The sequence below is a fragment of the Meles meles genome, chromosome 19 (genome assembly GCF_922984935.1).
Source record: "Meles meles chromosome 19, mMelMel3.1 paternal haplotype, whole genome shotgun sequence".
NCBI classification, from domain to species: Eukaryota; Metazoa; Chordata; class Mammalia; order Carnivora; family Mustelidae; genus Meles; species Meles meles.
The window spans coordinates 45,767,157-45,793,636 of record NC_060084.1 but is presented as its reverse complement, the minus strand read 5'-3'; the positions used below and the strand labels follow the sequence as shown (position 1 = coordinate 45,793,636).

Genomic DNA, 26,480 nt, shown 5'->3' with positions numbered 1-26,480 from the left:
ACAGGGCCCCTCTGGCTGCACGTGAGGAACAGCCTGTGAGGGTCGAATGGGGGGTATGGGGGAGAGACCAGGCAGAAGGCTGCTTTGGGGGCACCTGACAGGGGTCTGGGGTGGGGGACGATGACATGAGAAGGGGGCGGATTCTGGATAGATTTTGACTGTGGAGCTCACAGGATTTACTGGCAGGTTGTCGTGAAAGTGAGGGAGGAAAGGAGTCAACAATGTCTCTGAGATTTGGGCCCCAGCACCTGGAGGGATGGAAGCGCTGGGGGAGCTCCAGGGAGGAGTGGGGTGTGGGGAGGGAAGTCCTGCTGAGCGCTGGCCTGACGCCCCTCTCCGTCTCTTCTGCAGCCCTGTCCTGCCCCGCCAACAGCCGCTATGAGCAGTGCGCCCCTGCCTGCCCCCCCACCTGCAACTCCCAGGCGGTGCCGTCCAACTGCTCCGGGCGCCCATGCGCCGAGGGCTGCGTGTGTCTCCCGGGCTTCGTGGCCAGCGGCGGCGCCTGCGTGGAAGCCTCGTCGTGCGGCTGCACCTTCGAGGGCCGCCCGCTTGCTCCCGGCCAGCAGGTGTGGGCGGACGATCAGTGCCGGCGGCAGTGCACTTGCAATGGCGCCACCCAGCAGGTGAGCTGCAAAGACACGCAAGGCTGCCCCAAGGGCGAGCACTGCGGCATCCAGAACGGCCTCCTGGGTTGTTACCCCCGACCGCTTCGGGAGCTGCCAGGCGTCCGGGGACCCGCATTACGTGAGCTTCGACGGCCGGCGTTTCGACTTCATGGGCACCTGCACGTACCTGCTGGTCGGCTCGTGCGGCCAGGATGCCGCACTGCCCACCTTCCGGGTGCTGGTGGAAAACGAGCACCGGGGCAGCCAGACCGTGAGCTACACGCGCGCCGTCCATGTGGAGGCCCGTGGCGTGAAAGTGACCGTGCGCCGGGAGTCCCCTGGCCAAGTGCTGGTGAGTGAACCGGAGGGGGGGGCGGGGCGGGTGTAGGAGCAGGAAATCCCCCTTAGGGAGGAGGCGCTCTGAACCCTGGGTGGGTTAGAAGACCTTGTGGCCAGTGCTTAAGCCCCAGGCTTAACCCCCACCAAGTGGGGTGTTGCTGCATCTCCTTGGCTGTGTGACTGTCTCTCCAGGCTTCTGTTTTGTCTTCTGGGTGCACCATCCAGCAGAAGTCAAGAACAACTGATTTTTCTCTTAAAAAAAAAAAAAAAGGATTAAAGTCGAGAGGTGGGGTTGTAAGATTCACAGCTCTAGTAAATAATGATGACTGAGCAGTTTGGGACAGTGGCCCATGTCCTGGGGAGGAAGAGGATGGATTGGAAATGGAGAATAAAGGAAATTTCCATGGCCAAGCACCACTGCTAAACCCTTTACAAGCCTTAGGTCAGAATCTTCAGAATGACCCTGGAGTAAAGGAAATTCTGCCCATAAACCCGAGTGTCTGGCATAGAGAAACGTCTAGATACACAGAAGGCATAATGATTCATTTTTACATTCCCACCTCTCTAAGATGACATTTAAACTGAGTCTGGAATAGCCATCGTCAATATACTGTTACTTCTACGTGTTAAATGCTTGACATAGAGTGACTCAATCTCTAAAACTCTGTGAAATAGCTAATCTTGTTAGGTGAGAAACTGAGGCACGCAACAGCTAAATTATCTATTCATGGTCACACAGCTAGTGAGTGATAGAGCCACGACTTGAAACCAGCTCGTTTGGCTCCTGAGCCCATACTTTCTTAACCACTACATCCTGCTGCCACTTCTGCGCAGAGAGATGGAACAGGCAGAGACAGAAGCGGATGGAAGAGTATTCCAAGCAGAAGGAACAGCGAGTGCAAAGGCCCTGAGGCAGGAACAAACAAGAGGGACAGAAGAACAGCCTGGAGGCCCCTGGGGCTAGAATGGTGGGAGGGGATGATGGAGGGGATGGCTGTGAAGGAGGTCTTGATTTCACCCAAAATCTGAAAGACAAGGGAGAGACCACCAGGCGAAGAGTGGTGGTTCCTATGTGCAGGGAGCATCAGGTGCAAAAGGTGGACTGAGCTGAGCTTGAAGACTGTAGAAGAGCATGGAGCCAGTGCAGCTATTCTTGAGAATGAGGCTGGGGGGATGGGATAGAGAGGATGGTGGGAGAGGAGGTCAGAAAAGTGGGGACAAGCAGGGCCTGGTGGGGAGAGAGGTTCTACTTTAAGCTGAGGTACAAAGGATGATGGGGAGTCAACCAGGCAAAGAATAGGGATGTGGAGGAGGGTAGCACTGTCACAAGCAGAAGGCACAGTGAAGGCTCTGAGACCAGGCTGAGCTCGCTGAGTCCAGGAGAATACCGGATGGAGTTGCGGGGGTGGGGATGGACAGTATTGGAGAACGAAGTTGGAGAGCAGTGAGGCTCAGATCAGCTAGGGCCACCAGAAGGGGTTTGGCTCAAAGCTAACACCCAACAACTGAAGTAGCATTGGCCAACTAAAGAGTGCTGCGTGGGGTCCTAGGAGGAGGGCATGACACGCGCAAAGGCCATGAGGTGGGAGCACACTTGGTGTGCTCAGGGAGACAGCAAGGAAGCTGAGTAAGTGATGTGGCAGGTGCTGTAGGCACCAAGGTGGACAGAGCCAAAGAGAAATGAGACCTCGTAGGGAAGGGGCCTGGCTTTGCGCCATGTCCTAAAGGGTGAAGGGGAAGCAGCCAGAAGGGAAGTGTTGAGTGATGTTCTTGGCAAAGTGAAAAGGCCCTAGAGGTGGACGAAACTGAGAGAAGTAGAAGAATAACAAGAAAGCCAGTGTGGCTGGAGCAGACTGGGTGAGGCGGGGGGAGTGGGAGGTTGGAAGGTCAGAGAGGGAATGGAGAGACAGGTCCTGTAGGCCATGGGTTAGGGGTTTGGGTTTAAGCTGATAGCCAGGGGTTGAAGGCAGGTAGCTGGTGCGTCAGATGGGGGAAGAGCAAGTGCAAAGGTCCTGAGGTGGAGCCAAGCATCCTGTGCTCAAGAGAACAACAAGGAGTTCAGAATAGTTGGAGCCAAGTGAGTAAAGGGCGGGACACCCAGCCGTGCATACCCTGACCCCTTGGATCTCCTTCATCTCTGTCCAGGTGGATGGCATCCTTTATCACCTGCCTGTCCAGGCAGCAGACGGGCAGGTGCAGGTCTTCCGCCAGGGTCAAGATGCCGTTGTGCGCACAGACTTTGGCCTGACTGTCATCTACAACTGGAACCACCGAGTGATTGCCAAGGTGCCCAGCAGCTATGCTGGGGCCCTGTGTGGGCTCTGCGGGAACTTCAATGGGAACCCCAATGATGACCTGGCTCTGCGGGGTGGAGGCCAAGCTGCCAATGCCCTGGCCTTTGGGAACAGCTGGCAGGAGGAGACGAGGCCAGGGTGTGGAGCGACTGAGCCAGGGAACTGTCCAAACCTGGACTCCCTGGTGACCCAGCAGCTGCAGAGCAAGAAGGAGTGTGGGATCCTTGCAGACCCCAATGGGCCCTTCCGCGAGTGCCACAGCAAGCTGGACCCGCAGGGTGCTCTGCGTGACTGCGTCTACGACCGCTGCCTGCTGCCAGGCCAGTCTGGGCCATTGTGTGAGGCACTGGCCACCTACACTGCTGCGTGCCAGGCCGCTGGGGCCACTGTGCACCCCTGGAGGAGTGAGACGTTTTGTCGTGAGTACCGGGAGTGACAGCAGGGGGGCTCGGCCTCATGAGTATACATTAACATATAAATAGTATTAATTCATGTAATTCTTAGAAAGGTATTTCTGAGGTAGACACTGTGGTTGTACCCATTTAACAGGTGAGGAAACAGAGGCTTAGGAAGATTCAGTTACATGCCTGGCAAGTCACAGATGCAGGAAATATTTGTAAGATGATCAGAACTATTTGGTGGCCCCGGCTCTAATTCCTCTATGGCAGCTGTCATTCAGAGATGAGTAGCAGTGCTGCCTCTAGAAGAAGACTTGTCCCTCTCCAGTGTTTTTGGTCACCAGCTGGCCCACTCCACTCATTTACAGCACCTGCCTGTGTGGTACACATCACTCTCCATTGACATCCATGTGATAAATACATGCACGTCACATCATTACTTCTCCTTCGGCTTATATTCATTCACCCATTCAACAAATATTTATTGAACACCTACTATATTCCAGACACTGAGGATATAATTGGGGAGAAAACAGGAAAAAAAATTTTTTTTCTTCTCCTGAACTGACTTTATAGTGGTTTTTAGTTCCAGCAGCATCTAACCTAATGTAATATACTGACAGACAGGAAAGTCTCTTTTCTCATCACTGCACCAGTTAGTTCTCGCTGTGTAACAAACATCCCCAAAGCGAAAAGTGGATTGAAACAACACATAGTTATTATTCTCATGATTCTGCGGGCTGCTTGGCTCATCTAGTCTAGGCCAGCGTGGTTTTTCTCTGCAGGCTTGCTGGTGGTTCTGCAAGGGCTGGAGGGTCCAGAATGGCTTGACCTTACACATGTGTTGGTAGTCAGGCTGGTTGGTTTGGGGCACCTTAGCCGGGACCGCTTGTCCCTGCTGACTGGGTCTCCTCTTCCAGCCGATTGCAACAGACTTCTTCGCATAGTGGTCTCAAGGTTCCAAAGAGCGGCGTGCATGGGCAGTCCCCAGTAGGCGAGCACACTTAGGGTCTCTGCTCGAGACTTAGGGTCTCATCATCCCACGAGCCAAAGCCAGGACCACGGCCAAGCCCGGAAGAAGGGGTGGCTGTCATCAGTCTGTCCCAATCCCCATCATACTTCTTTGCCACAAATATAAGACCCCCGTGAACAGCGTTTCATTATCTTCAGAAATTCCCGAGACCATTGGACTCCAAGTATTTAAAAAAAAAAAAAAAAGGTTGGAGTGAGTTATCATTGCAAGTATCATTAGTACACAACTGACAAAAATATTCAACATAAAGAGTAGAATATCCTGGAAAAGCATCTCTTAGTGAGATGGATGCAACTTCCCCCACTAAGAGTTCACGTCTGCTGTTGAGCGAGACCAGGTTCAACTTCAATTCTGGTCTTGATTTTCTTATATAGGATACTAATAAGTGGGGAGAAGGGATTCTCGCTCAGCAATGTTGCTGCACTCTGAAGTCCTTTTGAGTTGTAGGGAGGTCAGGCACACAGAGAGATGCCATAAAACTTAACTCTTCCTGTCCTCTGAGCAGCTGGCTCCATCAGACCCTCCTTCATTCTTGTCGAGAGTGAGGTTGGTCCCAATTCCTTATCAGGGAGGACTCACCCTGCATTGTCCCCACACTTCACAGCAGTATTTGGAAGTGTCCCTTTGTGCCCTGAGAGGTTTCCACACCCCTGAGGAGGCACACTGTGTTGATTCAGGATGGTAGGGAGTGCACAGTTGTCCTCCATAAAGTGGGAGACGCACGCTCGTGGAAGGGACAATGGGAAGGGAGATGCAGCTCGGTCTGAGGCAGGTTCCCAGCCCGGTCATCTTAAGAAAGGTTCCTATTGCTATGGGCGATGCTTGGGCAGCACACTTCCCGTGGTGCAGCTCCCATTCTGAGGGCTTCTAAGGATTCTTCTCATTTCCTCCTGACCGCCACCCTGGGAAGTGGGATCGTTCCTATTCACAGTTTACAAAGTGAGCAGTTGGAACCAGAGAGATAAGAAATCATCTGCCTGAGGTCACACAGCAGGCCGGCCTGACCTGCATTCAGGCAGACTGGCTCCTCAACTTGTACTGTTAATTGCTTCATTCTGTGGCCTTTGTGGAAACTGAGAATCTCTTATTTCCTTAAGACCACTCCTGCGCTTGTACCACTTGGGGCGGTTTTAGAAGACTGGGTCGTGAGGATGCAGACATCAGGCAGGGGGCGCCTAGGGTGGGGCCTTACCCCCTGCACCCAGCCCCAGCTCTGAGGACTGTGCATGTTGTGCCATTCTTGGTTCCTCCAAGACCCCTTTGGGTTTTGTTTTGTTTTTTTTAATTTTGCTGAAATATTTTTTAAAGATTTTATTTATTTATTATTTATTTATTTGAGAGAGAGCACAAAAGAGAGCACAAGTCAGAGGGAGGGGCAGAGGGAAAATGGGACCCTGGGATCATGGCCTGAGCCAAAGGCAGATGCTTAACCCACTGAGCCACCCAGGCGCCCCAATTTTGCTGAAATATTTTAAAGCAAATTCTAAATATATGAGTTTTCCCATAAATACTTCAGTAAACATCTCCAACAGAAAGAACTTTTTTTTTAAGATTTTATTTATTTATTTGACAGACAGAAATCACAAGTAGGCAGAGAGGCAGGCAGAGAGAGGGGGAAGCAGGCTCCCTGCTGAGCAGAGAGCCCAATGCGGGACTCGATCCCAGGACGCTGAGATCATGACCTGAGCCAAAGGCCGAGGCTTAACCCACTGAGCCACCCAGGCGCCCCCAGACAGAGCTTTTAAGAAACATGACCACAATGCTGTTCTTACCAGTAATAAAAATAACACCCACATCATCTAAACCCAACCTAGGTTCAAATTTTCCCAACTGCATTAAAAGAAGTGAATTTTTTTCCCCTAGTTTGTTTGAATCCGAATCCAGACCAGATCCACACAAGGCGCTGAGTTGATTTTTCTTGAATAACTTTCATCCTGCAATGGCCCCTTTCCTCCCCTCCCCTAACACATTATTATGAAAATTTTCAAATGTATAGAAAAACGGAAGGGATTTTACAGTGAATACCCATATACTTACTGTCTAGATTCTTCAGTCTACACTTTGCTATATTTGCTTTATCTCGTATCTGCCCCCCTATCCATTTTGTTCGGGCCATGTATTTGTTGGGAAAAAAATCAAGTCATTGGTCCTGCAGAATTTCCTACTCCCTGGATTTGGTTAGTTGCTTCTTCAAAGTGTTATTTAACTTGTTCCTCTGTCCCCGGATTCTCTTGTAGGCTGGCTATAAGATCTAGAGCAGTGCTTGAACTTTGGTGATGATGGCAATGTGTTGTCCCTGAGCTGTCCCGTATGGTCACCACCGGTGACATATTGAGCACTTGCCATGGGGCTAGTCTGGCCAAGGAACTAAATATTCTATTTTACTGAGCTTCAATTAACTTGGCTTTCAATGGCCACACATGGCCATCATCTCAGCACACATAGAGGCTTTACTGGGCCCAGTCTCAGGTGTCTTTGTTTCGTTTTGTTTCGAGGAAACCCCCTGTCTTGTAATCTGGAGTGACTGGCGTTTGGAGAGGAACAGGAATTATTTTTTTTCCTCTCAACATGCGCCAAAGACTTCAGTTTGCTACAGAATCACTTCTACTACTACTATGTTACTACAGAATGAAGAGGCTAAAATTTCTGTGTTCACAAATGCCCTGCATAGATCACAAACACACATACACTGTATATGCTATTATATGTTTAAGACATGACATTAAGGACATTATAGATAACCACAAACTACAGTGCGGTTGGAACAGAATCTTTGTTATCAGGCCCAGATGAAGTGTGATATAATCTGGGCCCCGGGCCCCACTGAACAGAGGGGCTCCTTGCAGCAGGACGGCGTACGTGTGAGTGTGTGGGCAAGGGTGTGGCTGTGTGTGTGTGTCACCCGGGAGCCCAGATTCTTGATGCTCACGTTCTCACCGCTTCTCTCCCTGCAGCTCTGAGCTGCCCACCCCACAGCCATTATGAGACCTGTTCCCGTGGCTGCCCGCTGTCCTGTGGGGACCTCCCGGTGCCTGGGGGCTGTGGCTCCGACTGCTATGAGGGCTGTGTGTGCGACGAGGGATTCGCACTCAGTGGTGAGTCCTGCGTGCCCCTGCCCTCCTGCGGCTGCACACACCAAGGAGTCTACCATCCTCCAGGCCAGACCTTCTACCCCGGACCCGGGTGTGATTCCCTTTGCCAGTGCCAGGAGGACGGCCTGGTATCCTGTGAGCCCTCCGCCTGTGGCCCGCAGGAGGCCTGCCAGCCATCCGGTGGCCTCCTGGGCTGCGTGGTCGTGGGCTCTGCCACCTGCCAAGCTGCGGGAGACCCCCATTACACCACCTTCGATGGCCGCCGCTTCGACTTCATGGGTACCTGCGTGTACGTGCTGTCTCAGACCCACCAGACCCGGCCCGGGCTGCAGCAGTTCACCGTCCTGCAGGAGAACGTGGCCTGGGGCAATGGGAGAGTCAGTGTGACCAGGGTGATCACCGTCCAGGTGGCCAACTTCACCCTGCGGCTGGAGCAGAAGCAGTGGAAGGTCACGGTGAGAGCAGCTGCGGAGCACGCAGGGGAGGAGGCCTGGGATAGAGGGTGCTCTGTGGGTGGGACGCGCGCAGCACTCAGGCCCGGGGCAGGGGGCTCCGAGCTCCAAGTGGATGTGGGAGGCACGAGATCTCTGAGGTGGGGAGGTGCCGGACAGAACCCCAAGGGGAGAGCCGAGGAGTCAGGAGGCCTTGGGGACCTGAGACCTGCTCCTGTGTGGCTTAGTTTCTCCATCTGTCTGCTCCTGTCTCTCCTCTCCCTGCTCCTGCCTATCGCCTCTAAACATCTCTTTCCACCCCTCCTCCCTTTCGCTGCACCTTCCCTGCACCTGGTCCCCGCCCCAGCTGCCTCCTGGTCTTCCGGCTAGCAACAGGATGCAGTCGGAGGCTGGGCAAGGTCAGGGATGGGAAAAGTTGGAGGCCAGAGGATTTGGTCTCTTACCAAAGAAAAAAAGGAAAGTGGAAGGGTCTTCCCAGAGATCCCATGGCCGTTGTACTCGTGCAGGATTGATGGTGAGGCTGCTGATGCAGACTGACTTTTCAGGGCCCGCTGTGCCCTGGGCATGCGTTAGATGCTTGCAGACGCTCCCCGGGGAGCACCTTACACAGAGTTCACTCTGAACACAGGAGTGGTCGGTGTTCTTGTCATTCGCATCTCACTGAAGTTGCCTGCTTCTCCGTGAGGTGGAAACGTCAATATCCCGCACTTTACAGATGAGGAAACTGAGGCACAGAGGTCCCTGCTTGGGAAGCACCCCTGCTTGGGTGACTGTGTTTTAAGGAGCTTCAGCGAGGAGAGTGTTCTCCTCCTGCCTTCTCCTCTGACGCTCATGGTGTCTGCATTCAGGAAGGACGAGGGAATGTGTTAATCAGGGGTGGATCTCCAGAGCTTCACTGGGTGTCCAGCAGCCTTCAACTTGAAACCACTGGCTCTTGGCTCAAGGGGTTGAAGTTCATTTCCCATCAGCCTAACATTCCACTTAAAGTGAAAAACTTTATGCTTAATGTGAAAACCTTAGCATCCACTTACTTGTCAAAAGAAAAACTTCCCAATCAGAGCTCAAAATCCTAGCAGATGTGGGGCGCCTGGGTGGCTCAGTGGATTAAGCCGCTGCCTTCGGCTCAGGTCATGATCTCAGGGTCCTGAGATCGAGCCCCACGTCGGACTCTCTGCTCCACAGGGAGCCTGCTTCCTCCTCTCTCTCTGCCTGCCTCTCTGCCTACTTGTGATCTCTCTCTGTTAAATAAAATAAAATCAAAATCCTAGCAGATGCTCCCAGAACACCCGTTCCGTGCCAGGCACATTTCTCAGCACTTCCCAAATGTCAGTTTAAATAATCCTGACAGTAACCGGAAGGACCCCACTCCGCAGATGAGGAAACAAACGCAGAGAGGCATCTCATGGGCAGAGTCACAGGAAGGGGAAGGGGCAGAGCCATGCTGGAACCCAGACAGGTAGCTCCGGAGTCCATCACCGCATTATTTTTTTTTTAAGATTTTATTTATTTATTAGAGAGAGAGAGAGAGATCACAAGTAGGCAGAGAGAGGGGGGAGCAGACTCCTTGCTGAGCAGAGAGCCCTATGTGGGACTTGATCCCAGGACCCTGAGATCATGACCTGGGCCGAAGGCAGAGGCTTAACCCACTGAGCCACCCAGGTGTCCCCCCATCGCCGCGCTATTGATCCACAAGGGGTAATGGAAGGGTAGCTGGGAAGCTTCTTACTCCTTGGAGACCTGTATCAGCGTCCTGGGGCTGCTGGCAAAACCACAGAAATTTGTGTTCTCACCGTTGTGGAGGCCAGAAGTCCAAGCTCAAGGTGTTGGCAAAAGCTACCATCTCTCCGAAGGCTCTGGGGGAGACTCCTTCCTCGCCTCTTTCAGCTTCTGGTGTTTTCTAGGTGTTCCTTGGCTCGCAGCCACGACACTCCCATCCCAGGCTTTGTCTTCCCTTTTTTTTTTTTTTTTGGATTTTATTTATTTTAGAGAGAGTGTGTGCACGAGCAGGAGGGGCAGAGGGGGAGGGAGAGAGACTCTCAAGCAGACTCCACGCTGAGTGCAGAGCAGGACACAGGGCTCGTCTCATGACCGGGGCTGAGACCAAGAGTCAGTGGCTCAGCCGACTGTGCCGCCCAGGCGTCCCCCCTGGCTTTGTCTTCACGTAGCCTCTTTTCTTCTTTCTGTCTCCTTTTCTGGCTCTCATTATTCTATAAGGAAACTCACCACTGGGCATAGGGCCTACCCGAATCCAGGATGATCTTAAGAACATGACCCTAAGCAGATCTGCAAAGACTCTTATTCCAAATAAGATCATATTTTGGGGTTCTAGGTGGACATATCCTTTGGGAACCACCATTCGACCCACTATAAGACCCAGTGATTATGCCCATTTTACAAATACAGAAACTAAGGCCCAGAGAGGGGAGGTCACGTGGATCTCCATGTCAGGCAGGGACTCGAACTAGGGTCTGCCCTCTCAAAGTGCACCCTCTGATGCATGGAAACTGCTGCCTCCCAGGTGAATGGTGTGGACATGAGGCTGCCCGTGGTGCTGGACCAGGGCCGCGTCCGCGCCTCCCAGCACGGCTCGGACGTCGTGATCAGCACTGACTTCGGCCTGCGTGTGGCTTATGACCTCGTGTACAACGTTCGGGTCACCGTCCCAGGCAACTACTACAAGCAGCTGCAAGGCCTGTGCGGGAACTACAACGGCGACGGCAAGGATGACTTCCAGAAGCCGGATGGCTCACAGGCAGGCAACTCAAATGAGTTCGGTAACTCCTGGGAGGAGCCGGTGCCAGGCTCCCCCTGCGTGCCGCCGCCCACCTGCAAGCCCGGCGAGGATTGCTCCCCGAACCCCGAGTGCCCACCCGAGCTGGCGGAGAAGTACAAGCAGGAGAAGTTCTGTGGGCTCCTCACCAGCCCCACCGGGCCTCTGGCCGCCTGCCACAAGCTGGTTGACCCCCAGGGTCCCTTAGAAAATTGTGTCTTTGATCTTTGCCTGGGTGGTGGGAACGAGAGCATTCTCTGCAGCAACATCCATGCCTATGTGAGCGCTTGCCAGGCAGCGGGAGGCAACATTGATCCCTGGAGGACTGAAACATTCTGTCGTGAGTAAGGGGCAGAGAAGGGGGGCTGGGGGGGATGGAAGGGCAGCGGGAGAGGAGACTGAGGCACAGAAGGGACAGACATGGGGCCCTGCACCCCCCCCCCACAGAGCCCCTGGGAGGGGGCTCTGACCAGAACTCCCTCTTTGCAGCGATGGAGTGCCCCCCCAACAGCCACTACGAGGTCTGCGCGGACACTTGCTCCCTGGGCTGCTCGGCACTCAGCGCCCCCCCCACACTGCCCGGAGACATGTGCTGAGGGCTGCCAGTGTGACCCCGGCTTCCTCAGCAACGGCCAGGCCTGTGTGCCCATCCAGCAATGTGGCTGCTACCACAATGGTGTCTACTATGAGGTAGGACCCCGGTGATGGCCAGCAGAGCCCGGGCCTCGTGTGGGACCCCCGTTCCACTGCCCATCACCCCACAGCCTGTCCGCTGGCTTCCTGAACGTCTCTCCCTTCCCATAGCCCCACTGTGGTCCCATAGGTCATCTCGCACCTGCTGCCCCTGTCCCCTCACTCTGGCTCCCTTGGGCCACCTTCCCCCATAGCAGCAGGAAGACCCTTCTCAATATGGCTGTGGGCCATGCAGCTTCAAACCCTACCCTGCCCCCCCCCCCCCCCCCCCCCCCCCCGGTCTAGGCTGTCTCTGTGACACAGCAGGTAACCCCCGCTGCTTCCCTCTCCCACCCTGACTCCTCTTTCTTTGATTTGGCTATGTGTTTGTCTGAAGTCTGTCTCGCTCAAAGGACCACGAGCTCTGCGAGGGCAGGCACCCTCTCCGCTCTTCCCCTCGTACAAATGAAAGTGGTAACAAAAGCAAACAGGGGACGCCGCTTCCCACTCACCAGTTACGGCGTTCAGTGCTATGCGCACAGTCTTGATGTGTTACACAGAGACGAACTTTTTTGTTATGAAAACTTTCTTTTTTTTTTTTTAATTTTATTTATTTGTCAGAGAGAGAGCGAGAGAACACAAGCAGGCAGAGTGGCAGGTAGAGGCAGAGAGAAGCAGGCTCCCTGCTGAGCAAGGAGCCTGATGCGGGACTTGATCCCAGGACCCTGGGATCAGGACCTGAGCTGAAGGCAGCGGCTTAACCAACTGAGCCACCCAGGCATCCCAGCTATGGAAATTTTCAAACATGCAAAAGTCAGGAGGACAGTGTGATAAATTTCCATGGACCCTTCACACAGCTTTAGTGATAACCACATTTTCCCCATCTTGTTTCCTCTCCAACTTGGATGAGTTTTTAAAAAACTCCCTTTTCCAGGGCGCCTGGGTGGCTCAGTGGGTTAAGCCTCTGCCTTCAGCTCAGGTCATGATCCCAGGGTCCTGGGATCAAGCCCCGCATCGGGCTCTCTGATCAGCGGGAAGCCTGCTTCCCCCTCTCTCTCTGCCTGCCTCTCTGCCTACTTGTGATCTCTGTCTGTTAAATAAAATCTTAAAAAATAAAAACTCCCTTTTCTTTTCCCCTGTACTTCATATATATTATTAACTAAGTCATACTACCATAGGCAGGTGCTATTATTATCAGCAGCTTGTAGATGAGGAAATTGAGTGACCAAGAGGTTAAGTAATTTTTTTTAAGATTTTATTCATTTGAGAGAGAGAGAGAGAGAGAGAGAGCATGTGAGTGCACAAACAGAGGCAGAGGGAGCGGGAGAAGCAGGCTCCCCACTGGGCAGGGAGCTCAGCACGGGACTTGATCCCAGGATCCTGGGATCATGACCTGAGCAAAAGGCAGACGCTTAACGAACTGAGCCACCCAGACACCCCGAGGTTAAGTAATTTGCACAGACTGATACAGTTTGGAAATAGCAGAAACAGGCTTCAGACCCAGGCAATTGCTCCAGAGCTTTTCTTCTTTTTTAAAAAAATTTAAATTCAATTAACTAACATAATGTATTATCGGTTTCAGAGGTAGAGGTCAGGGATTCATCAGTCTTGTATAATACCCAGGGCTCATTATAGAGCCTTTGCTCTTAATTGGTATGTCCCAAGCTCCTCACACACGGCAGACATTGAGAGGGCATTGTGGAATCATGGATGAGTGAATGAATGAAAGAATGAATGAATTGGACCCCAAGGCCATGCAGTGCCTCAGGGTCACAGACAAGGGACCACCCTGCTGAAAGACATCCCTTTTGTGCTCTCTGAACCCTCTGGGCTCAGAACACCGGACATGCCGGTGTCAGCTCCTGCCCTGACGGCTGCTGCCCTCTGTCCCCACAGCCGAACCAGGTGATGCTGATTGACAACTGCCAGCAGCAGTGTGTGTGCCACGCTGGGCAAGGTGTGGTATGCCAGGCCCACAGCTGCAAGCCAGGACAGGTGTGCGAGCCCTCGGGAGGCGTCCTGAGCTGCATCACCAAAGGTGCTGGGCTGGGGCGGGGCCCTGGGTGGCTGGGAACGGACGACAGGGACCCCAGAGCAGAGGGTGGTGGAAACCCTCATTTTTACCGTGGGAGGCACAGAGGACTAAGGATCGAGGTCTCCATCTGGGGACCTCTGGGCTGGGATTTCTATGGCCAGGGGCAGAGCGCTGCCGGGATGGGAGGTAGGGACTCATATGGTAGAATTCAGGCTGTGTGGATATACTTCCCAGGGCTACGTTTCCTAGGGCAGGTGTCTGAGACCATCAGCATAAGGCAAGGACAGGCAAACTTTTTTCCTAAGGGGCCAGGTGATAAATATTTAAACATGGAAGGCCTTAGGGGCTCAGTCATAACTACCCAACTCTGCCATCGTGGCGTGAAATCAGCCATAGACTATGTAAGTGAGGGGGTGAGGATCTCGTGAAACTCTGATATTTATGAAGACAGGCAGCTGGCTGTGAAAAGTCACTGGATTAGGCTCAGGGCTCCTAACACCATCTCCCCTTCAAGGTAGGGGTCTTGAGCAGGGACCCCACCAAGGCTGGGGTCTTTGATACAGGGCACTCCTCAAAAGGAGGATCAGGACTTACAGGGACACAGTCTCAGACAATGGGACCACCCCCCCCCCCACACACACACCGCCCAATTAAGTTTAAGTCTCAGCACTGCCCCGCAGGGCTGGTTTCTTAGGGTGAAGTGGAAAACATAATTTCTTATTCCCAAAGACAAGGGAATGGGACCTCCAGAAGGGACTGAGGCTCTCAGTGCTGCTGGGCAGGCTAACAGGACCCCCAGGGATGGGGGTATAGCAGTCAGAGTTGGATCCGGAGACGGAAATCACAGAGTAGCTTCAATGCAGAGTTTAATCGACAGAATTTACCTGTAATCAAGTACCAGGGGGTAAGAAGAATATGAATGAACACAAGAAGAGCAGACATTGGGAGCAGCCCCCCGCCCCACCCCCCAGGTTAAAGCAGGGCTCCCAGGGAAGGGAGGAAGACCAGGATGTCATTGAAAGTTGCAGCCGGAGCCCACTGGCTTAGAGGTTGTGCAGGCTGGAGATGGCAGGCGGGAAGATTGTGCTGGGTTGCTGACAAAACTAGCAAAACTCCGCGGAAGCTGCTGGCCAGAGCCTAAGTGATTCTGGAGGAGCCATGGACCTGGCGGCAGGCGTCCCTTGTCTGCCTGCCGCAGGCGAGGAGAGCAGAGCACCACAAAGCACAGCCAGAAGCCCCGCCCCCTACCACGACCCTCCAGCCCTCTCTCCCAACAAAGCCCCATACTGTTTGTTGGTGGATTTGGAGCTGAGAGGCGGTAAACTGAACTCGGGCCCGGGGCCAGAGAGGAGGCAGTTTTAAGGTTGGAGTCTTGGGCACTGGGGTTCAAAAACTAGGGTCACAGATCCAGTGGCCCTAGGGACAGAGTTTTAGACAAAGAGACCCTCCGAGCTGGGGCTTTAGAAATGAGATCCCCAAAGCCAAGGTCTCAGAGGCAGCCAGCTCAGGGAGGCAGAGTCTTACACAGAGGGATCCCCAGGCCCTGAGGAGATACAGGGACCCCCCCGGGGCAGGGTGTCAAATGTTAGGGCCTCTGAGGGTTTAAGTTCTCACCAGAAAGTTCCTCTAGTACCTTGGTTTAGTACAGAAACCTCCAGGACAGAGTCTCAGAGGGAGTGGCCCCCAGAAGGCTAGGAGCTCAGGCACATGGAGAAATGGGGGCCGGGGGCAGTTCTGGAACCAGAACTCCCTGGGCTGTGGATGCCCTCCATGGATGCCTGCAGGGCTGGTATCACAGCTAACGGGACCCCATGGGGCTGGGTTCCAACGTAAGGGCCCTAGAGTGTGGGTCTTGGCTGCAAGGTCCCCGGGACCTGGGTCTCAGACAGCAAACTGCCAGGTGTGGGTCTCAGCTGGGAGGCCCCTGGTATCCCTCCTCACCCGCAGTAGCCCTCAGCACCATACAGTAGCCCCAGCACAAACTGGGGCAGATGCTGGGGAGCAAGCGTCCTTAGGCCAGACAGACCCAGAATGTCATCTCTCCTTGTCTCCAGACCCGTGCCACGGTGTGACGTGTCGGCCCCAGGAGACCTGCCAGGAGAAGGATGGCCAGGCCGTGTGCGTGCCCAACTACGAGGCCACATGCTGGCTATGGGGCGACCCACACTACCACTCCTTCGACGGCTGGAACTTCGACTTCCAAGGTACCTGCGACTACGTGCTGGCCGCAGCCGGCCCCCAGGGGGGCAGCTCCCAGGGCCTGACCCCCTTCACCGTCACCACCAAGAATGAGAACCGGGGCAACCCGGCCGTGTCCTATGTGAGGCTCGTCACCGTGTCTGTCCTTGGCTTCAACATCTCCATCCACAAAGGGGAGATTGGCAAAGTCCGGGTAAGTCAGGCAGCATGGCCTGCCAGGCTCGGTTAGGAGCTGAAGGCTCTCTCTGCCCCAAGGGCAGAAACAAAACAGCAACAGCAGTTACAGCAATCCTCACATCTCTGTTGGGAATTAAGCGGCCCTAGCCCTTTGCTGAGGGCTTTGATGTGAGATGGCGGCGTTTGCCTTTGGAGAGACCTGCGTTTAAATCCAGACTGTTCTTGTGAGCTGCGTGACGTTGAGCTAGTGACTTTTCTTGGTGGGCCTCTATTTCCTCATCTGGGACATGGGATCAGGCTGAGAGCCTGTGAATGTTTGTGAGGGAATAAATGAGAGGCCCAGAGCCTCCAACATGGAGAGAAATTCAGGGAGATGGGGAGAGGGGCAAGGGCGGGGAGGAGACGGGCCACCCTTCCTGCTCATGGTAGAGGGGTTGCAGATGAATGGCAGTCCACAGCAGGAGAGGGAGAGGTGTGGGACAGGGTAGGCATCTGATAAATAACGTTGAGTGACTTGAAGAGATGTCCAGACACACGGAGATGCACAGGGAATGAGGAGGGAGAGAGGGAGTCACTGAGTGAGAGAGAAGCAGAGAAAGACCCAGAAAGAGAGAGAGAGAGATGCAGAGTGAGAAAAACCCCAAGAGAGAAAGAGCCAGAAAGAGAAATAAGTCTAGATGTAGATAGAGGGAGAGACAACAGAGAGACACAGAGAGAGAGAGGAGAGGAAGGGAGGGAGATTGAGAGCGAGCGACAGACCCAGAAAAAACAGCAGAGGGAGGCTTCATTCTCCAGGGCCTGGACTCCAGCAATGTCCACAGTGCTTGTCGGATGACCTACAGCCGTCAGTCAGTCGTGAGGGAGGCCTTGGCAGCTGCCAGCCGTAGCGGGATGAGGGAGGGAGGCAGGGGCCAGAGCTGGAGCCTCCACACCTCGAGTGAGCTCTGTTTGCCTCCTTTCCCCCTCCTCCCCAGGTGAACGGTGTCCTGACAGCGCTGCCCGTGTCTTTGGCAGGCGGCCGGATCTCGGTGACCCAGGGCGCATCAAAAGCGCTGTTGGTCACCGACTTCGGGCTTCAGGTCAGCTATGACTGGAATTGGCGAGTGGAGGTGACGCTGCCTAGCAGCTACCATGACGAGGTATTTGGGCTCTGCGGGAACATGGACCGCGACAGCAGCAATGACCGAGTCTTCCCCAATGGCACCCTGGCTCCCTCGATACCCATCTGGGGCGGCAGCTGGCGCGTTCCAGGCTGGGACCCGCTGTGCTGGGACGAATGTCAGGGGAACTGTCCAACATGCCCGGAGGACCGAGTGGAGGAGTACAAGGGCCCTGGCTTCTGTGGACCCCTGGCCCCTGGCGCTGGAGGCCCCTTTGCCGCCTGCCATGACCATGTGGCCCCCGACAGCTTCTTCAAGGGCTGCGTTCTGGATGTCTGCCTGGGCGGCGGGGCCCATGACATCCTTTGCCAAGCTCTGGCTGCCTACGCTGCTGCCTGCCAGGCTGCCGGGATTGCCATTAAGGACTGGAGGGAGCAGGCTGGCTGTGGTGAGTGTTCGGGAGCAGAGCCGGAACTGGGGTAGGGGAGGGGTCCCGTCTCTGCCAGACTGGATGGGTCTCACTCGGCTTTCTGGGTCGTTTTGTGTGTCTCTCGCTCTCCCTGTCTGTTTTTGTCTCTCGGTTTCTTGGTGCTTATCTCTGTGTCTCCCTTTGATTGTCTCTCTGCCTCTCCATTCTCTCTCTCCTTGTCTCTGTTTGGGTCTTGCCCTGTGTCTCTCTCACTGTCTGTCAGTGTCTCTTGCTGTTTCCCTCAGTCCCTTTGTCTGCCCCTCTCTGTCTGCCTCTCTCTCTTCCCAATCCTCTAACCCCATCCCCTGATGCCATCCCCTCCCTTTCTCTCCCTCCCTCTCTTCCATCCACCCACAGAGATCCCCTGCCCTGAGAACAGCCACTACGAGCTCTGTGGCCCAGCCTGCCCAGACAGCTGCCCGTCCCCCAACCCGCCCACGACGCCAAAGCCATGTGATGGCCCCTGTGCCGAGGGCTGCCAGTGCGACTCGGGCTTCGTGTGGAGTGCTGACCGCTGTGTTCCCTTGGATGGTGGCTGTGGCTGCTGGGCCAACGGCACCTACCACGAAGCTGGCAGCGAGTTTTGGGCTGACGCCACCTGCTCCCAGATGTGCCGCTGTGGGCCTGGGGGTGGCTCTCTGGTCTGCAAGCCTGCCAAGTGCGGGCTAGGGGAACAGTGTGCCCTGCTGCCCTCGGGCCAGCATGGCTGCCAGCCTGTCAGCACAGCGGAGTGTCAGGCCTGGGGTGACCCCCATTATGTCACCCTGGATGGGCACCGATTCGACTTCCAAGGCAACTGTGAGTACCTGCTGAGTGCGCCCTGCAAGGCACCGCCCGCGGGAGCCGAGAACTTCACTGTCACTGTGGTCAACGAGCACCGGGGCAGCCAGGCCGTCAGCTACACTCGCAGCGTCACCCTGCACATCTACAAACACAGCCTGACCCTCAGTGCCCAGTGGCCCCGGCAGCTGCAGGTGAGGGGCCTGGAGCCAGGCGGGAGCACATGCCAGCCCTGGGGCTATCTGGGACAGTCAGGAATTTGCCATTCGCCCGATTACCTTGCACAGGTTAGCGAGGAAGGATGCAGGGGTCGGAGTATAGGCCTTGGGGCAGGACGGCTTGGAGCAGTGGCTTCCCCACTAGATAATTCCTTTAGTTTGGCCTTAGTTTATCCCCCTACAAAATGGGTGTAAGGAAAGTACCTGCTTCAGAGCGTAGTGTGAAGAAGCAGCAGCCTCCTGTCTACAGAGGCCTGTTGTTACTACTGCTGCTGTCATCATTATTATTACAAAGGGTAGATCCCGGGCTCAGGTTTCCACCCTATGCCCCCAGCCCTGTGGGTAGTGGAGCCAAAATTCGAACCCGTACCCGCACCGTTCATTCCCCCCACCCCTACCCCGTGCCCGCAGGTGGACGGCAAGCTCGTAGCTCTGCCCTACCAGCTGGACTCGCGCCTGAGCGCCTATGTGAGCGGCGCCGACGTGGTGGTGACCACGGCCGCAGGGCTCTCTCTGGCTTTCGACGGGAACAGCTTCGTGCGGCTGCACGTGCCGGCGTCGTACGCGGGCGCCCTCTGTGGCCTGTGTGGGAACTACAACCAGGACCCCACCGACGACCTGAAGGCTGTGAACGGGAACCCAGACGGCTGGCAGGTGGGAGGCGAGGCTGGCTGCGGGGAGTGCGTGCCCGGGCCATGCCCGCCGCAGTGCACAACCGAGCAGCAGGAAGCCTTCGGCGGCCCGGACGCCTGTGGCGTGATCTCCGCCGCCGACGGCCCACTGGCGCCCTGCCACGCCCTCGTGCCCCCGGAGAAGTACTTCCAGGCCTGTTTGCTGGACGCCTGCCAGGCCCAGGGCCATCAGGGAGGCCTCTGCCCGGCTGTGGCAGCCTACGTGGCAGTCTGCCAGGCCGCGGGGGCCCAGATCGGCGAGTGGAGGCGGCCGGACTTCTGTCGTGAGTACTGATGCATGCCTAGTCCTCATAGTGGGGGTCTTCCCACCTCCCCCTTTCCAGGCCTCTAAGACAGGAGCCTTTTCCTCCACCATGGGGTCAGGCACCCCCTTGCCTCCCCTGAGCCAGATAGCTCCTGTCCAAAAAACGACCTTGGCATTCAACACTGCAATGCACCAGGTCATACTGCAATGGGAGAGACTCAGATATACCTGGTCAGAAACCTCGGGTCCTGGATCCTCTCAGGGATTCAGGTGCTGATATTCTAGTCAGACAGACAGGGGTGGCCGGGCCCGCGGAAGCTACACAGCAAGATACAGCTGGTCAGGTAGAGGCTGTCCGGTACCCCTGGTGAGAGAGCCCTGGAGTTGGTCCCAGGCACCTATGCTGTTTCAAACCCTGAAAGACACAAGGTCAGACAGAATTGGTCTGATAACCTCAGACGGGGACTCTTCTGCTTAGAGGCACTTGGGCAGAGACTTCCGGGTAGACTCATGACCCTGACATAGCCCCGGGTAGATAGACATATAGAGGTTCTTGGTGGGATCATCCAGGGCAGTTCCCCTCAGACACATTGCCTTGGTCCACCGTATCCTGTTAGCTTCATGCAATCAGACACCCCTGGTCAGAGTCACGCTGACACCAACCTTGTCGGAGAGACTCCGTCAGAGGCCCCGGGTCAGACAGCCACAAGCCAGGTAGACCAGGTGGATTCCCACCAGACACACAAGATACATGTGGCCCCACACCCCACTCAGACTCACCTGGGCAGGTTGTCCCACTCTGCGTCTCCCCTGTGCCCCTCCCTTGCCGCTGTCTGGCTCATCCCCTCTTGCTCCCCACAGCCCTGCAGTGCCCTGCCAACAGCCACTACAAGCTCTGCGGCGACTCCTGCCCCGTGAGCTGCCCGAGCCTCTCCGCGCCCGAGGGCTGCGTGCAGAGCTGCCGTGAGGGCTGCGTCTGTGATGCCGGCTTCGTGCTCAGCGGTGACACCTGCGTGCCTGTGGGCCAGTGCGGATGCCTCCACGAGGGCCGCTACTACCCGCTGGGCGAGTCCTTCTACCCAGGCCCTGAGTGTGAGCGGCGCTGTGAGTGTGGGCCAGGTGGCCAAGTCACTTGCCAGGAGGGCCCGGCCTGCAGGCCCTACGAGGAGTGCCGGGTAGAGGACGGTGTCCAGGCCTGCCACCCTACAGGCTGTGGCCGCTGCGTGGTCAATGGGGGCCTCCACTACATTACCCTTGACGGCCGTGTCTATGACCTGCATGGCTCCTGCTCCTACATCTTGGCTAAAGTCTGCCACCCACAGCCTGAGGATGAGGACTTCAGCATTGTGCTCGAGAAGGATGCGACCGGCAATGTCCAACAGCTGGTGGTGACTGTGGCCGACCAGGTTGTGAGACTGGCTCGGGGGCCAAAGGTAAGTGGACATGGCCTTGCCCTGGGGATCTGAGCAAGACAGGGGCCCACCCTGACGGTTCTGAGGGGGCTATGACCCCGCCCCAAGGCAAGTGAGGGGGACCGAGATCTGACGTTCTGAAGGGGACATGGTCCCACCACAAAGGGCCTGCGAGGGACATGGCTCCACCCCAGGAGTCTGAGGGGACCATTCCACCCGTGGTTCTGTGAGTCCTTGACCTCCCTGACCTTTCCATCCAGGTCACCGTGGACGAAGAGGCTGTGGCCCTGCCTGTGGCTGTGGGTCGCGTGCGGGTGACCGCCGAGGGCCGGAATGTGATTTTGCAGACGACCAAAGCACTGCGGCTTCTCTTTGATGGCAATGCCCACGTCCTCATATCCATCCCCAGCCCCTTCCATGGCCGGGTCTGTGGCCTCTGCGGGAACTTCAACAGCAACTGGACCGACGACCTTGTCTTGCCTAACGGCGCCGAGGCCCCCAGCGTGGATGCCTTTGGAGCCGGGTGGCGGGCACCCAGCTCCTCCCAGGGCTGTGGCGAGGGCTGTGGCCCCAGCGGCTGCCCCGTGTGCTTGGCCGAGGAGACGGCACCATATGAGAGCAACCAGGCCTGTGGTCAGATCCGGGACCCCCAGGGCCCTTTCGCGGGCTGCCACGCACTGCTGAACCCCTCTGAGTACTTCCGCCAGTGCGTGTACGACCTGTGTTTCCACAAAGGCAACACCACCTTCCTCTGCCGCAGCCTGGAGGCCTACACGGCGGAATGCCAGGCGGTCGGTGGGACCGTGAAGACGTGGAGGACAGACAGCTTCTGCCGTGAGTGTCTGGGGGGCCCCTCGGAAGACTCCAGACCGGGCTCAGGGACACCCCCCTGACCTACTCCTGTCCTGTGTCTCAAGAGCAGTCCCTCCCTCCGGAAGGCTCCCCCCAGCTTCGCCCACAGCACTCCTGCTGGCCTCCCTCCTTCCCCCCGATGGGCCCTTCTCAGACTTCAGGGACCCCCAGTCCTGAAATCACAGACACAGTTCTTCCCCAGGGTTCATCCTGAACCCTTTCTGTGGGGACCCTGGAGGGCTGGTCAGGCAGGTCCGCAGCTCACATGATAAAGCCTGAGTCTGGAGCCCCGGGATGGGACCATATCCCCTCTGATCCCCAGCCCAGGACTGTACCTCTCAGTACCCCTAGTTAGGGGTATGTTTCCTTCAGACTCCCAGGGTAGGGCCGTGTCTTGCTCATCCTTCTCAGGACAGCACCCATGTCCAGAGCCATTACCCACCCCTGTAGCCCTCGATTTGTCCTCAGTGCTGACAGTGGACATTGTCTCTCTTCAGCCCCAACCAATCTCCTGACTGCCAGTCTTAGGGGTCCAGCAGCTTCCTGGACACTTTCCCCTGGGTGTCTTTAGGGTCTCTCACACCTGCTGTGTTCCCATGTGACATCAGCATTTTACCCCAAACCTCATCCTCCCATTCCCTGACCCCAGTCCACATCTCCCAGTAGCCATGCCATTGGCCAGTTGCTCAGCCAGACCCTAGTGCCTCACCCTAGAGGCTTGCCCTGGGTCCTTGCAACTCCCTGTGTTTGCCCCATCCTAGCTCGGGACCCCTCTGCCTCTGCTTCCCCAGTGCAGCCCTGAGCATGCTGGGCTGTCACTATTGCTCCCACTGACATGAACTCCACAGGGCAGGGCCCGAGGCTGTCTTGGCAGCCGGCATCCCCAGCACTGCCAACGGAGATCCTGGTTTGCAGGGACGCCACAGACAGTGCTGGGGTGGGGGCAGGGGGCCTCGCCCGCCCCCAAGCCTGACCCACCCTGCCTCTTCCTGTACAGCACTGCAGTGCCCTGCCCACAGTCACTACTCCACCTGCACGCGCTCCTGCCAGGGCTCCTGCGCAGCTCTGTCCGGCCTCACGGGCTGCACCAGCCGCTGCTTTGAGGGCTGCGAGTGTGACGACCGCTTCCTGCTCTCACATGGCACCTGCGTCCCCATACAGAACTGTGGCTGCGCCCACAATGGCCACTACTTGCCGGTGAGGGCGGGCTGGCGGCAAGCACGGAGGGTGGAAGGGCTCAAGGGAGACTCGGGGCTTCTGTGCCGACCCCCTCAAGGTTGGGGACAGAGGAGCCACCTCCATTTCCCAGCTCAGTGACTCGGTGCAGGTAAAGTCCCGGTATGAGTTTCCTGAGGCTGCTGAGACAAACAACCTTAAATCTGGTGGCCTCACGAACCAGAGAAATCTGTTCTCCCAGAATTCTGAAGCCCAGCATTGGAAATCAGGTCACTGGGGCAAAAATCAAGGTGTGCGCAGGATGGCACCCTTCAGAGGCTCTGGCGGAGAATGGCTTCCTCCCCAGCTCCCGCCCCAGGTTTTGATGGCTGAGGCATTCCTTGGCTGTGGCCACCTCCAATTTTTTCTTCTGTGTCACATTTCCCTTCCTCCTGTGTGTGTATGTGTCGTAAAATCTCCACGTGCCTCCCTCTTCTAAGGATACGTGTGATTGCATTTAAGTCCCACCCAGATAGTCCAGGACGGGCTCCCCATCTCCAGATCCTTAATTCATCACATCTACAAACACCCTTTTTCTGTATAAGGTAACATGGACAGGTTCCAGGAATCGGGGCCTGACATATTTGGGGGCCCATTATTCGGCTTCCTCCAGTCCTCTCTCGGAGCCTCATTTTCTTCATGGGGTTAATCGTCATCCTGACACCAGAGGTGTTTGACAATCAGGTGCCATTGCGCCTGAAGGGCTCCCACTGGGCCCCGGGCCTCACCTTCTGCCTCCATCATAGCGTAAGAATACTGACAATTTGCAACAGCACAGAAGGTGGGCAAGTTGGCAGTCGTCTCCTGATGGAAGCTGAAAGTGAATTGGATTTATTTTTGTCCTGGATGTTTTCTGCGCTCTTGTGATGCCCCAAGTTTGTTACAGGTGTTACTTTATTTAGTGATCATAACACTCCTATGAGATGGGCACTGTTGCAACAAGGAGAAGGGCCAGGACCTTCTTAGGGACTTAGGGTCCCTAAGACTTAGGGTCAGCCCAGGACTGTCCCTTAGCAAGTGCTGATGGTGGGATTTACACCCTAGCAGTCCAGACCCACCCTCTGAACAACTAGGCATTCTACTTCCTTATCATATTTATCAAATAAAGGAAAGATGAACGACCACATCCCATCCTCATTTATCCCCATCATTTTATTAATGGCAGAAAGGTAGGCCAGAAGGCCAGAAAGTGCAAGACTTCTGGGGGAGGAAATGCCAAACTCTCCTTCCTCTCGGTGTCACCACCTACAGGAAGCCCTCCCTGATCCCCTAGGCTGGTTTAGGTGTTACTGCAGTGCTTCCCCGTTCCCAGCCCTGACCAGTCAGCCTGTGCTAGAAGGTTTCTTGGATTTATGAGTCTAACATTCACCCAGAGAAGTCTGGGCTGGAGATACAGATGAGGGGGCCCACCCATATAGAGATGGTATTTAGCTCTTTTGTTCTATTCATTCATTTCTTTTAGTGTTTTCAGACTTTTATTTTTATATTTTTATAATTAACATATAACATATTATTTGTTTTGGGGATACAGGTCTGTGATTGATCAGTCTTACGTAATACCCAGTGCTTTTACAACACATACCCTCCCCAGTGTCCGTCATCCAAGTACCCCATCTTCCCAGCAACCTCCCCTCCAACAGCCCTCAGTTTTTTCCTAAGATTAAGAGTCTCTTATGGTTTGTCTCCCTCTCTGGTTTTCTCTTGTTTTATTTTTTCCTCTCCCCCTATGATCTTCTGCCTTATTTCTTAAATTCCATATATCAGTGAGATCATATGATAATTGTCTTTCTCTGGTTGACTTATTTCACAGCATAATATCCTCTAGTTTCATCAATGCCATTACAAATGGCAAGATTTCCTTTTTGATGGCTGTGTAGTATTCCATACTGTCTGTGTGTGTCTGTGTGTGCACGCACACACACACACACACACACACACCCCACATCTTCTTTATCCATCCATCTGTTGATGGACATCTAGGTTCTTTTCATAGTTTGGCTATTGTGGACATTGCTGCTATAAACATTCGGGTGCACATGCCCCTTAGGATCACTTATATTTGTATCTTTAGGGTAAATACCCAGTAGTGCGATTGCTGGGTCGTAGGGTAGCTCTATTTTCATACTTTTTGAGGAACCTCCATACTGTTTTCCAGAGTGGCTGTACCAGCTTGCATTCCCACCAACAGTGTAGGAGGGTTCCCCTTTTTCCACATCCTCACCAACATCTGTCGTTTCCTGACTTGTTGATTTTAGCCATTCTGACTGGTGTGAGGTGGTATCTCACTGTAGTTTTGATTTGTATTTCCCTGATGGCAAGTGATGTGGAGCACTTTTTCATGTGTCTGTTGGCCATCTGGATGTCTTCTTTGTAGAAATGTCTGTTCATGTGTTCTGCCCATTTCTTGATTGGATTTTTTTTTCTTTGGATGTTGAGTTTGATAAGTTCTTTATAGATTTTGTATATTAGCCCTTTATCTGATATGTCATTTGCAAATATCTTCTCCCATTCTGTTGGTTGTCTTTTGGTTTTGTTGACTGTTTCCTTTGCTCTGCCCAAGCTTTTTTTTTTTTTAAAGATTTTATTTATTTATTTGACAGAGATCACAAGTAGGCAGAGAGGCAGGCAGGGAGAGAGGGGGAAGCAGGCTCGCCTCTTTGCAGAGAGCCCGATGCGGGGCTCGATCCCAGGACCCTGGGATCATGACCCGAGCTGAAGGCAGAGGCCCCAACCCACTGAGCCACCCAGGCACCCCTCTGCACAAGCTTTTTGTCTTTAAGTCCCAATAGATCATTTTTACCTATGTCTCCCTTGGCTTTGGAGACATGTTTAGCAAGAAGTTGCTGCGGCTGAAGTCGAAGAGTTTGCTGCCTGTGTTCTTCTCTAGGATTTGGATGAATTCCTGTCTCACACTAAGGTCTTTCATCCATTTTGAGTCTATTTTTGTGTGTGGTAGAAGGAAATGGTCCAGTTTCATTCTTCTACATGACGCTGCACAATTTTCCCAACACCGTTTTTTGAAGAGACTGTCATTTTTCCACTGGACATTCTTTCCTGCTTTGTCGAAGATTAGTTGACCACAGAGCTGAGGGTTCATTTCTGGGTTCTCTATTCAGGCTTCTTTTTTTAAAGAATTCAAACTTAAGGAAACTTGCAAGAATCATATGAAGAACTCCTGTATACCTTTCCTTTGGGTTCTTGTTGACCTTTTGGCATATTTGCTTTTTTTTTTTAAGATTTTATTTATTTATTTGAGAGAGAGAGAGGGAGAGAGAAAATGAGCGAATTGGAGGGGCGGAGGAAGGCGGAGAAGGAGCATCCCCACTGAGCAGGGAACCCGATGCGGGGCTCAATCCCAGGACCCTGAGATCATGACCTGAGTCAAAGGCAGATGCTGAACTGACTGAGCCCCCCCGGTACCCACTTATGCTT

The 26,480-nt window shown here is 54.8% G+C and overlaps 1 protein-coding gene across 1 annotated transcript in view; it reads left to right on the top strand.

Moving 5' to 3' along the window:
- Positions 1-26,480, top strand: part of LOC123930710 (Fc gamma binding protein) — a 42,375-nt gene that overhangs the window by 10,681 nt on the left and 5,214 nt on the right. The window contains 15 exon segments of the mRNA XM_045986935.1: positions 352-698; positions 700-957; positions 3,090-3,657; positions 7,624-8,216; positions 10,732-11,323; positions 11,473-11,549; positions 11,551-11,673; positions 13,552-13,693; positions 15,745-16,082; positions 17,041-17,614; positions 17,993-18,609; positions 19,045-19,588; positions 20,431-21,002; positions 21,242-21,815; positions 22,831-23,030. Coding sequence (XP_045842891.1) covers positions 352-698; positions 700-957; positions 3,090-3,657; positions 7,624-8,216; positions 10,732-11,323; positions 11,473-11,549; positions 11,551-11,673; positions 13,552-13,693; positions 15,745-16,082; positions 17,041-17,614; positions 17,993-18,609; positions 19,045-19,588; positions 20,431-21,002; positions 21,242-21,815; positions 22,831-23,030 — 6,119 coding nt within the window.